The 13,204-nt window shown below is 41.6% G+C and overlaps 2 protein-coding genes across 9 annotated transcripts in view; one reads left to right on the plus strand and one right to left on the minus strand.

Annotated features, from left to right (window-relative positions):
• LOC118944498 (gliomedin-like) overlaps nt 1-8,437 on the plus strand; it is a 10,114-nt gene extending 1,677 nt beyond the window's left edge. Inside the window, exons 3-11 of the mRNA XM_036964147.1 lie at nt 439-490; nt 649-675; nt 4,032-4,130; nt 5,201-5,293; nt 5,603-5,743; nt 5,947-6,033; nt 6,164-6,289; nt 6,439-6,589; nt 7,059-8,437. Of these exons, the coding sequence (XP_036820042.1) occupies nt 439-490; nt 649-675; nt 4,032-4,130; nt 5,201-5,293; nt 5,603-5,743; nt 5,947-6,033; nt 6,164-6,289; nt 6,439-6,589; nt 7,059-7,524 (1,242 nt within the window). The 3' untranslated portion in view covers nt 7,525-8,437. The remainder of the gene's footprint in view (nt 1-438; nt 491-648; nt 676-4,031; nt 4,131-5,200; nt 5,294-5,602; nt 5,744-5,946; nt 6,034-6,163; nt 6,290-6,438; nt 6,590-7,058) is intronic.
• Nucleotides 8,438-10,775: 2,338 nt separating this feature from the next.
• LOC110515873 (dmX-like protein 2) overlaps nt 10,776-13,204 on the minus strand; it is a 105,232-nt gene continuing 102,803 nt past the window's right edge. For all 8 annotated transcript variants that reach the window (XM_036964146.1, XM_036964142.1, XM_036964144.1 and 5 more), the window contains 2 exons: nt 12,303-12,520; nt 10,776-12,054 (listed from right to left, as the gene is read on the minus strand). In XM_036964146.1, coding sequence (XP_036820041.1) covers nt 11,845-12,054; nt 12,303-12,520 — 428 coding nt within the window. In that variant the 3' untranslated portion in view covers nt 10,776-11,844. The remainder of the gene's footprint in view (nt 12,055-12,302; nt 12,521-13,204) is intronic.

The raw sequence follows: 13,204 nt of genomic DNA on the forward strand, positions 1-13,204 counted from the left end.
GTCTCTTGTATACGTGTGTGTGTGTGTGTGTGTGTGTGTGTGTGTGTGTGTGTGTGTGTGTGTGTGTGTGTGTGTGTGTGTGTGTGTGTGTGTGTGTGTGTGTGTGTGTGCGTGCGTGCGTGTGTGTGGGCGCTGAGGTATGTAGTGAGCATCTCAGACGTAAGCATTGGCATTTATATACATGATCCGTTTGAAAGAGAAAAAGCTGTGTTCTACAGCTAGAACAAACAGTCATAGAAAAACAATGAACAGACTCTTAAATTAACAGACTAAATTCATGACTCTTGTTAAAGACAAAACTGTGTTCAAGTCTGTTATGTCATTTTTATATAGTTTCATTTATTCCATTCTATTGTATTCTACTGAAATGTTCATACATGCTGTATGCATCTCGTTTCTTCCTCAATAAAAGGGGTTTATTTGTTTGTTTGTTTCCAGGTCAAAGTGTTGTTGGATATCTGTAACAGCACCAAGGGAGTCTGCATAGCTGGTATGTCCCAATAATGAACAGTAATAATAATTCACACTCTTCTTTCCCTCGTGTAACTGATGTGAATTCAAGTGGACTTTCACACATTTTCCTACATGTTCTCACCAGTCAAGGTGCAGTGTGTTATCATCCCCTGATCTCTCTATGTTGTGTTGTAGGACCACCCGGCCCTCCTGGACCCCCTGGTAAGTTGTCAACTGATTAAACACTTTAACGATTCATATTGATCATCTTAGCCATCACTCAATCCCTTTTTAGCCATGCCACAGCTTTTTGCTAGAGTGACCCATAAGCATATCCCAGTAACTTGGTGTAACCATGGCAAAATAACAGAAAACTCAAAGTATCCCAAGGACTCTTCCAGAGCATCTCTGGGATATTGCTTAAGATTGTTTATTCATTAAATGTTTTGCCCACGGATATGCATCTGTACTTCAGATATTACTCCTGCATGGTAGTAATGTGTTTGTATATGATAGGGCTGCCTGTCCATGTAAAGTACTGTGGCTGTAATGTATTTATGATAGGGCTGCCTGACCATGTAAAGTAATGTGGTTGTAATGTGTTTGTATATGGTAGGTCTTCCTGACCATGTAAAGTACTGTGTTTGTATATGATAGGGCTGCCTGGCCATGTAAAGTACTGTGTTTGTATATGATAGGGCTGCCTGGCCATGTAAAGTACTGTGTTTGTATATGATAGGGCTGCCTGGCCATGTAAAGTACTGTGGTTGTATATGATAGGGCTGCCTGACCATGTAAAGTACTGTGTTTGTATATGATAGGGCTGCCTGGCCATGTAAAGTACTGTGGTTGTAATGTATTTATGATAGGGCTGCCTGACCATGTAAAGTACTGTGGTTGTAATGTATTTATGATAGGGCTGCCTGACCATGTAAAGTACTGTGGTTGTAATGTATTTATGATAGGGCTGCCTGACCATGTAAAGTACTGTGGTTGTAATGTGTTTGTATATGATAGGGCTGCCTGACCATGTAAAGTACTGTGGCTGTAATGTATTTATGATAGGGCTGCCTGACCATGTAAAATACTGTGGCTGTAATGTATTTATGATAGGGCTGCCTGACCATGTAAAGTACTGTGGTTGTAATGTATTTATGATAGGGCTGCCTGACCATGTAAAGTACTGTGGTAGTAATGTGTTTGTATATGATAGGTCTGCCTGACCATGTAAAGTACTGTGGTTGTAATGTGTTTGTATATGATAGGGCTGCCTGACCATGTAAAGTACTGTGTTTGTATATGATAGGTCTGCCTGACCATGTAAAGTACTGTGGTAGTAATGTGTTTGTATATGATAGGGCTGCCTGACCATGTAAAGTACTGTGTTTGTATATTATAGGGCTGCCTGACCTTGTAAAATACTGTGTTTGTATATGATAGGGCTGCCTGACCATGTAAAGTACTGTGTTTGTATATGGTAGGTCTGCCTGACCATGTAAAGTAATGTGGTTGTAATGTATTTATGATAGGGCTGCCTGACCATGTAAAGTACTGTGGTTGTAATGTATTTATGATAGGGCTGCCTGACCATGTAAAGTACTGTGGTTGTAATGTGTTTGTATATGATAGGGCTGCCTGACCATGTAAAGTACTGTGGTTGTAATGTATTTATGATAGGGCTGCCTGACCATGTAAAGTACTGTGGTTGTAATGTGTTTGTATATGATAGGGCTGCCTGACCATGTAACGTACTGTGATTGTAATGTATGTATGATAGGGCTGCCTGACCATGTAAAGTACTGTGGTTGTAATGTATTTATGATAGGGCTGCCTGACCATGTAAAGTACTGTGGTTGTAATGTGTTTGTATATGATAGGGCTGCCTGACCATGTAAAGTACTGTGGCTGTAATGTATTTATGATAGGGCTGCCTGACCATGTAGAGTAATATGGCTGTAATGTATTTATGATAGGGCTGCCTGACCATGTAAAGTACTGTGGTTGTAATGTATTTATGATAGGGCTGCCTGACCATGTAAAGTACTGTGGTAGTAATGTGTTTGTATATGATAGGTCTGCCTGACCATGTAAAGTACTGTGGTTGTAATGTGTTTGTATATGATAGGGCTGCCTGACCATGTAAAGTACTGTGTTTGTATATGATAGGTCTGCCTGACCATGTAAAGTACTGTGGTTGTAATGTATTTATGATAGGGCTGCCTGACCATGTAAAGTACTGTGGTAGTAATGTGTTTGTATATGATAGGTCTGTCTGACCATGTAAAGTACAGTGGTTGTAATGTGTTTGTATATGATAGGGCTGCCTGACCATGTAAAGTACTGTGGTAGTAATGTGTTTGTATATGATAGGTCTGCCTGACCATGTAAAGTAATGTGGTTGTAATGTATTTATGATAGGGCTGCCTGACCATGTAAAGTACTGTGTTTGTATATGATAGGGCTGCCTGACCATGTAAAGTACTGTGTTTGTATATGGTAGGTCTGCCTGACCATGTAAAGTAATGTGGTTGTAATGTATTTATGATAGGGCTGCCTGACCATGTAAAGTACTGTGGTTGTAATGTATTTATGATAGGGCTGCCTGACCATGTAAAGTACTGTGGTTGTAATGTGTTTGTATATGATAGGGCTGCCTGACCATGTAAAGTACTGTGGTTGTAATGTATTTATGATAGGGCTGCCTGACCATGTAAAGTACTGTGGTTGTAATGTGTTTGTATATATCATAGGGCTGCCTGACCATGTAAAGTACTGTGATTGTAATGTATGTATGATAGGGCTGCCTGACCATGTAAAGTACCGTGGTTGTAATGTATGTATGATAGGGCTGCCTGACCATGTAGAGTAATATGGTTGTAATGTATTTATGATAGGGCTGCCTGACCATGTAAAGTACTGTGGTTGTAATGTATTTATGATAGGTCTGCCTGACCATGTAAAGTACTGTGGTTGTAATGTGTTTGTATATGATAGGGCTGCCTGACCATGTAAAGTACAGTGGTTGTAATGTGTTTGTATATGTTAGGTCTGCCTGACCATGTAACGTACTGTGGTTGCAATGTATTTATGATAGGGCTGCCTGACCATGTAACGTACTGTGGCTATAATGTATATATGATAGGGCTGCCTGACCATGTAAAGTACTGTGGCTGTAATGTATGTATGATAGGGCTGCCTGACCATGTAAAGTACTGTGGTTGTAATGTGTTTATGATAGGGCTGCCTGACCATGTAACGTACTGTGGCTGTAATGTATGTATGATAGGGCTGCCTGACCATGTAACGTACTGTGGTTGTAATGTATTTATGATAGGGCTGCCTGACCATGTAACGTACTGTGGTTGTAATGTATTTATGATAGGGCTTCCTGACCATGTAAAGTACTGTGGCTGTAATGAATTTATGATAGGGCTGCCTGACCATGTAAAGTACTGTGGCTGTAATGTATTTATGATAGGTCTGTCTGACCATGTAAAGTACTGTGGTAGTAATGTGTTTGTATATGATAGGGCTGCCTGACCATGTAAAGTACTGTGGTTGTAATGTATGTATGGCAGGGCTACCTGGCCTGCATGGTCTGCCGGGGCACAATGGCACTGATGGCATCCCAGGACTAGATGGACTGCCTGGGGCTGATGGAAAACGAGGGAAGAGAGGTATGGAGTGAAAGACCCTTTTACAGTAACAGAGAGAATAATTCTTACTCTCTATTTTCTGCCTCATTGTATCTATCTATCTATCATCTGATGTGTCCATTATGTATTGTTACCTGGGGCTCTGTCTGGTTCTGTGACTGAAAAGAGAGAGATAATAGAACATAGAAAGGGTAGAGCAGATCTCCTCAGGGAGCTCAATAACATGCACCCTAACACACACAGCCTCAGACACACAAGCAACCACACACACACACACACACACACACACACACACACACACACACACACACACACACACATATATTCAGACACACACATGCACACACTTACACACCTACACTTGCATGCAATAACCCCACAGTGCACCCAGATACACACATAAGATAAACACAGATCTCCACATACATAATTTATTTTGCCTATTCTTATTTCCAACTGTCATTGGACAGCCATTCAGATCTGAGATATGTGGTGTCACAATGCTGAATCATTGTGGTGGAAACACCATAGAACCGGAAACGGAGGAAGAAAGGAAACTGCTCTTCTGTCCCACAGTAGACTAATGTCATTCATGACTCTGTGGTTTTGTGCTGCTCTTGAATGGGCTGTAAACCTCATTCTCCCATCAGCCCACTGGTGCGTTCCTCAGGAATATTTCCTATATAGTGCACTACTTTTGACCAGAGCCCTATGGGCCCTGCTCAAAAGTAGGGCACTAAATAGACAATATTTTAGCAGCCCAGGAGAAGTGAATGGAATGGTTCATGGTTTACTGGAATGGCTTTGACTTGACGAATCCTTGGAATTTCCAGACTGAAGCGAAGATTTAGTAGACCCATGTCTAGTTCACATTGTGGGAACTCTTTTCTTAACAGTAGCTCAGATATAAGAACCCACGTCTCGCACATTACACAAGCTTGACTCATTTGATTGTGGTCTTTGAGAATCTTATGAAGCTAGGGTTTATTTTGGGATCAGGTCTTTATGAATTCCTGTTCCATTCCATGTCTCAAGTTAGGGTTTGTAAATCACCTGCACATATGACAAACGATAACCGTGTTCCTTCACAGGGGAGAAAGGTGAGCCAGGGGAGAAAGGAGACAGAGGAGAACCTGGACCCGCAGGAGAAAATACACAATCGTCCAACGATGTCATCTTGGAGGGTAAGAACGGACAGAAATGACAATGTCCACTGTCTATATTAGATAGACTATCACTATGACTCCTAAAGTACATGATGAGACTTGCTGTACCGTCACCATTGTACACCATTGTACACTCTTAACAGATCTTCATTAGAACTGCAAATGAATGTGGTCTTAGCACAACACTTAAGGTACCTGTATGTGTTGCAACATTAGTGTGGGCAAACCCTTTCCTGTTTCATGACCAGTCGATCCAGTTTATGCCTGGACAGCTCTACTTGAAATACAACGTGATTGTGAAAATCCTTGTCTTTCGGGTCTGTCTAGGCCCCCCAGGTCCGGCTGGTCCTCCTGGTACTCCAGGCCCCATTGGCCCTCCTGGACCGCCTGGCCCACAAGGACCCCAGGGGCCCCCCAGAAACAGGAGTCACCGGGCCAATTTTCCCATCCACGCTGCCCAGACCCTGGGTGGGTAACTACCCTGCACACAGCTACTTATCCTACCCAACTCCCGTATCTATCCCAAACACCCCCCCCCCCCACCCATGCTGCCCAGATCCTGGGTGAGTCAGCCTGTTACTATCTATACTACAGTTCCTCTACACACCTCCAACTTTCCTACTGATTCTAACATCATCACTTCTTTCATTGATTATCATTGACTATTTCAGATCCTTCACATGCTGTACCAAACGATGGGACTCTGTCTGCCAAAGAGGCTGGGAAGTTACAAGAGATACCACTAAATAAGAAAAATGGTACAATGACTTGCATGACTTGAAGAATTTGTTTAAAAACCCTCAGACAAAATCTTAATATGACTGAATATGCAAACCAATCAATCTATCAATCAATTAAATAATAAATGTTTTATCTTCTGTCCCCCAGAGTGCATCATCAAGTCCCTGATCAACCCCCGTAACATATCTAAGATGGAGAGTACGTTCGGAACGTGGATGAAAGACACGGCTGTGCTGAACGACAAACGCATCTGGGTGGCCGAACATTTCTCTGGTACCTCCCAAACTCACACAACAGCCAATCAAATGTCTTTAGCATTTCTCTGGTACCAGCCAAACGCAGGCAACAGCCAATCACATTATCTTTAGCACTTCTCTGGTACCTCCTACACACTCACACAACAACCAATCCTATGTCTCCAGGTCGCACGGTGAAGGAGTATAAGAGCATCGCCTCATTCCAGAATGCCACCAGTGAGGTCATCGACGGCAGGAAGTTCTACCAGGGATGTGGCCATGCCGTTCATAACGGATCCTTCTACTATCACATCGCTGGAACCACCAACCTGGCCAGGTAAAGAACCATAGTTTGGCACCTCCAACCTGGCCAGGTAAAGAACCATAGTTTGGCACCTCCAATCTGGCCAGGTAAATAACCATAGTTTGGCACCTCCAACCTGGCCAGGTAAAGAACCATAGTTTGGCACCTCCAACCTTGCCAGGTAAAGAAGGGACGGTAGTTACCCTGCTTGAATCCAACTGATCCCTTAGCTCCTACCACACTAGATATTTGTCTGATAACAATGGATAGTTGTCAGAGAGAAATCAAGGTGAAGCTTTTTGGCCTTGTGCAATTTAAGTCTTGTAGAAAAATATTCTGTCTTTGTGATGTCACTGGCTGTGTATGATCCTGATCCTGAGACTTATTTTCTTCTGCTGGTGTGGCATTGTGGTGCACAGTTCCTAAGGAAAGAAAAAGGAAAGCAAAGGTAAATGTAGAAATGTAAATTGTTTATTTCTTACACCCTCCATTCATCCCCCAGGTTCGACCTGCAGTCCAAGCGTCTCCACACCCTGGCCATCGACAATGCTCTGTACCACAACCTGTCCTACCTTCTCTACAACTCCAAGACCTACTTCAAGCTGGCGGCGGATGAGAACGGCCTGTGGCTCATCTTTGCCTCCAGTCTGGACGACAGCATTATGGTGGCCCAGCTGGACCTGAAGAGCTTCTCTGTCACATCGTACATCAACACCACCTACCCCAGGACCAAGGCCGGCAACGCCTTCGTGGCCTGTGGCGTACTCTACGTCACCGACACCAAGGACACCCGTGTGACCTTCGCCTTCGACCTCCTGAAGGGGAAACCGGTCAACGTGACCTTTGAACTGAGGTCCCCTGGCGGGGTGCTGGCCATGCTGTCCTATAGCCCCAATAACAGACACCTGTATGTGTGGGATCAGAGCTACGTGAAGCTGTATGTGGTGCACTTCATCTCTGATGACTGAGACAGTGTTTTGACGGTATTCTGAGGGTGTTTTGATGGTATTTCTTTTACAGTATTCTGACATTGTTTTGACAGTATTCAGATGGTATTTTAATGGTATTCTGATTAAAGATGGACAGCTTTTTAAAGTGCTTAATTAAAGATGAACAGCAATCGTGAATATTATGGCTGTTTTTTATTTATAATATGTACGTGTTGTCTTTAGTTTTATGCCATCTCAACAAGGACTCTTTTCTAATGGCCTTTTGGGACTGCTGGCTGGGATAAAGAACCCTTTATGTGAGTGCTGTTCAAATATTTGTTCCAATTGGATTACAGCTTCCAAAGATGCACATACTGTACCTTTTCCAATGTAGAGTTGAACTGAATAAGGGCTTATCAGAGTAGGAAGTAGATCATTATAATATAATTGTTATAGTCTATATTGTATTGTGGCGATGGTCTAAACAGTAAAATAATTGCTGTACTGTTTTCCATGTTTTTCCATTTGAGATCGTGGAATTCTCTTTTTGTAAGGATACTTATTAACCATTTGACTTGTTATATTGTTTTTATGTCTCTCACTTGTATATTATATTTATTTGGTAAATGTAACTCTTTTTTAAGGTCTACCCTGGAAACATGGCTTTTTGTGGAGTTAATACTATTTATAGCTGTAAAGTCCTTACTAGACTTTCCCTGTGACTGCATGACAAAATAGGTATCAGAAATGTGTTTCCATATTTACTTGGATCCTACCATGACCAGCTTCCCTTACAGAGAGCAACATGTTTTAAAAAGACCTATATTGGAAATCTGTACATATGTTTATTCCCGACAATGATATTTGCTGCTGCATGGTCTCTACTGATTATCATCAAATACAGAAACAAACATAAAATCAACCTGATGAAATAAAAAATAATTTATTCAACTTACAGCCTGCTCTATATTCCTGTCTCTCTCTGGACTCTCTCTAGTTATCTAGTCATACTGAGCTTTAGATAGATATATACTGTAGACACCTGAACAACACTTTACTTAAAGCACCTTTTTATGAAGTGTTAATATCTTATATAGACATGAATATCCCCTTATAGATGTTATAGAGCATTATGAAGTGTTAATATCTTATATAGACATGAATATCCCCTTATAGAGGTTATAGAGCATTATGAAGTGTTAATATCTTATATACATGTATATCCCCTTATAGATGTTATAGAGCACTATGAAGTGTTAATATCTTATAGACATGAATATCCCCTTATAGATGTTATAGAGCATTATGAAGTGTTAATATCTTAAATAGACATGAATATCCCCTTATAGATGTTAGAGCATTATGAAGCATGTACCATAAAGCAAAACAAGGCTCGGTACCTTTTTGTAAGGTGCCTAGCTTGTTATTGCTTCACTATGATGTTTTTAATGATCCTCTATGACTGCATCTATAAGGTGACCTATGAATGTTTATAAGGCATTATAAGGCTTCATAAGTACTAACACACGACAGACGGAGAGAAGGTAGAATATGTAAACAGAGGTCAGAGATCAGACGTGGTACCCAGACGGAGAGAAGGTAGAATATGTAAACAGAGGTCAGAGATCAGACGTGGTACCCAGACGGAGGGAAGGAAACACAAATCTGTTTAATAATAAAAACAAGACAAACATTTAACAAAAGATACAACTAATCCAGCCGGTATGATACAAAACAAAAAATTAAGTCAAACGCTTTCATGTTTGTACAAGCTGCTGTGGTATTTCATATATGTATATATTAAAACGATTTCACTTTTTACTACTAGGCCAAATACAGCCAGACATTCATTTGTATATAACAGTAGTTAATTTGTTCTTCACATAGCCTATTCGTTTTGAAATAAACTTTTAGTGTCCCCAGATTTGAGTGCAAATATCTATTCAATAAGGTTTGTAAAAACAATACAGTAGTATCACCAAACACAAACCTATGCCATGTTGCACTATGTCCCAGTAAAATACAGTATTAACCCCTTACATTCCTAACGTAAAAGGCAAAAAGTCCAACACAAATAACAACAGCCTGCAAAGAAACAACCAACCAACCCCCCATCCAACCAACCCACCAACCAACCAACCCACCCCCCAACCAACCAACCATCCAAAAACAAATAGGTAAATAGTTCAACAAAAAATAAAATGTTTGTGCAAAAACAGACCCATACAGAACATAACAGACCCATACAGAACATAACAGACCCATACAGAACATAACAGACCCATACAGAACATAACAGACCCATACAGAACATAACAGACCCATACAGAACATAACAGACCCATACAGAACATAACAGACCCATACAGAACATAACAGACCCATACAGAACATAACAGACCCATACAGAACATAACAGACCCATACAGAACATAACAGACCCATACAGAACATAACAGACCCATACAGAACATAACAGACCCATACAGAACATAACAGACCATAACAGACCCATACAGAACATAACAGACTCATACAGAACATAACAGACCCATACAGAACATAACAGAACCATACAGAACATAACAGACCCATACAGAACATAACAGACCCATACAGAACATAACAGACCCATACAGAACATAACAGACCCATACAGAACATAACAGAACATAACAGACCCATACAGAACATAACAGACCCATACAGAACATAACAGACCCATACAGAACATAACAGACCCATACAGAACATAACAGACCCATACAGAACATAACAGAACATAACAGACCCATACAGAACATAACAGACCCATACAGAACATAACAGACCCATACAGAACATAACAGACCATAACAGACCCATACAGAACATAACATACCCATACAGAACATAACAGACCCATACAGAACATAACAGACCCATACAGAACATACCAGACCCATACAGAACATAACAGACCCATACAGAACATAACAGACCCATACAGAACATAACAGACCCATACAGAACATAGCAGACCCATACAGAACATAACAGACCCATACAGAACATAACAGACCCATACAGAACATAACAGACCCATACAGAACATAACAGACCCATACAGAACATAACAGAACATAACAGACCCATACAGAACATAACAGACCCATACAGAACATAACAGAACATAACATGTGTTTCTTTCTTCTCGGGGGAGGGGGGGGGGGTATTCAGTGGAACAGACAGATGAGACATATAGACTACACACAGTCACAGGATCAAAACACACCATCTTCCAAACACAAGGTTGTAGCAGTGAGGCCGCTGCTGCCGCACAAACAGGCTTTTGACGGCAGGCGGGCGGCAGATACACAGAGGTGTGATCACATAGCTGCTAGGCTCAATCAATCCATAGATCAATCGATGGAGTAGGCTAGCGAGTCACTGGGCAGCCAGTGTTATGGGATGGGGTCACTATGGGGATAGTGTGCCATTAAACGTTGTCATTAACAGTGAGATTAGCCAGGGGATGAAGAGGATGAAACCATTTCAACAAAATGCAGATCAACAACTTCAGAGTCACACCAGACCACTGACTGACTGACTAAAGGAACCACAGTGCTGGTTAATGTAGATGCTAAGAGACTTTTTCAGCTTATGGGCACAAAATGACAACAGATACATACTTTTGAAGAGTTTGAGCACTTGTACAGAGCACTATCATATCAATAAACCATGTGATTGCACCGCTTAAAACGAGAACAGGAAGTCATGCATAGCTTTCATATGGACTGACACACTCGTAAACGTCCAGCAGCCGCTTTTAAAATGACAGGAAATCTAACTGTTAAAATCAAGTCTGGAACCTGTTGCTTTACGTTTTAATACACACTTTTAGGCTCTGGGAAAGAAAACAATATTCACAGCTCAATTGAACTTTTCTGATACGATTTCCTCTAGGTAAAGTCATACTGTACCGTACACTCTCTGTTGCTCTCTCAAAGCTGCTGAAACCTTGGTCATCTCTCAACCTTTCACCTCTACGTCACACATATCATTAGAGCCCTCTCAACTAGCCTATCCAGCAGTGTAATATACTTAGTGATCTATCTGTAAACCTTTACCCCGATCTCTCTTCGTCTCTCTCACACAAGTCTAGGCTCTCTACACAATGTTATACTAGTGAAAGAAAGTTTGGTTAATGTTTCAACCTTACTCCTTCCTATCCACCGCCATTTAGACATACCACTTCCAGGTATTTACGTTTCTACAAGATGTTGAATATTCGAGTGAAAGTTTGGTTATCGTTTCAACGTTCAACCACTAACCAATCAGATGACCTCTCTACAGACAGTACAGGAAGTGGTTTGGGGTCTACAGAATGTCGAAGATGCTAGAGGGGATGTTGTAGCGGTCGGGTAGAACCCTCATCTTGAGGGTTCCGTCGGCGCCGCAGGTGAATATACGGTTGCCGGGGCGGGTCTCCACCTGCATGACGCCTGCTCCGATGTTCCGGAAGATGGACTGCTTGGCATGCTCTGTGCTAAACGAGTGCATGAGGCCATGGCCTGCCAGCTTCCACACCTGGAGGAGAAGGAGAGGGGGAGTGAAAGAGAGAGGTAAAGAGAAAGGCAATGATCAATACATTAATGGAATTACATGATGTCTTTCACAGATCAATCATGTGACTTACATACATTTTTACACACGTGGTCATTGAAATACAGCTGGAAAGCACAGACTAATGGTTGACAGGGTTGGGAACCATTCCATTTCAATTTAGGAAGATTCTTATTCCATTTTCCTCATTACAAGGTAATAAGGAAAATCACCTTCATGTTCCCCTCAGCCGAGCCGGTTACGAAGAAGTCTTCGGAGGTGTCGAGCGCCAGGGCTTTGACGGCTGAGTCGTGGGCCTGGAAGGTGTGTAGCAGCTGTCTCTGTCGGATGTCAAACACACACACAAAGCCCTTCCTGCCTCCTGAGATCAGCAGCTGCTGCTTGGGAGCGTACTGCAACACCGTCGCACCGTTCTCATGGCACGGGAAGGCTGGAGAGACAGATCACAACTAGGAGTTATGAGTGACAACACTAATACAGGGGACAGTGGGGTAAGTTGAACCAAACGGTAAGTTGAGCCAGCCCTTGTTTCTAGGAAACCATAAACAAAATGTATAATTTGACCAAACATTTAGGAAGAGGACATCATTTCATGGAGTCTGTGAAAAAGTGGTAAGCAAGGTTTAAAAAAGCAGATTTTCACTAAGTCAAATGAATGAATTGTGTTAGAGGTTTGTATCTTTGTGCTTGTCTCTAAACTAAAGTAGATCATTTAAAGATTGTTCTACACATCAGTTGGGCTCTCTATAAGCTTCAGTATGAGGACCTAAACCTAGCATGAAAGTGCATCCTTGTATCTGTGAGGGCTAATATAGTAAAATGTTTGCCTTGGGGTAAGATGAGCGAATGGGATAAATTGAGCCAACGGTTGAGCCAATGGCAAGTTGAGCAACATGAAGTGTTTTATTTCCAGGTGTAGCGCGAGGTAGTATCGCTGGGATATTAGGTAACACCAGGGCTTATGTTAAATGTGTTCAAACCAGTACAAAGTTAGAGGTGTTAATCCGTGTTTACAGATGCTTAAAATGACTCAAAGACAAACAAGCCATTGTGATGAATTGTGATCGGGAAATAAAGACAGACATAGTTTAAATAGGTACAGAAATATGTAGGC

This window comes from Oncorhynchus mykiss, chromosome 26 (genome assembly GCF_013265735.2).
Source record: "Oncorhynchus mykiss isolate Arlee chromosome 26, USDA_OmykA_1.1, whole genome shotgun sequence".
Lineage (NCBI taxonomy): Eukaryota > Metazoa > Chordata > Actinopteri > Salmoniformes > Salmonidae > Oncorhynchus > Oncorhynchus mykiss.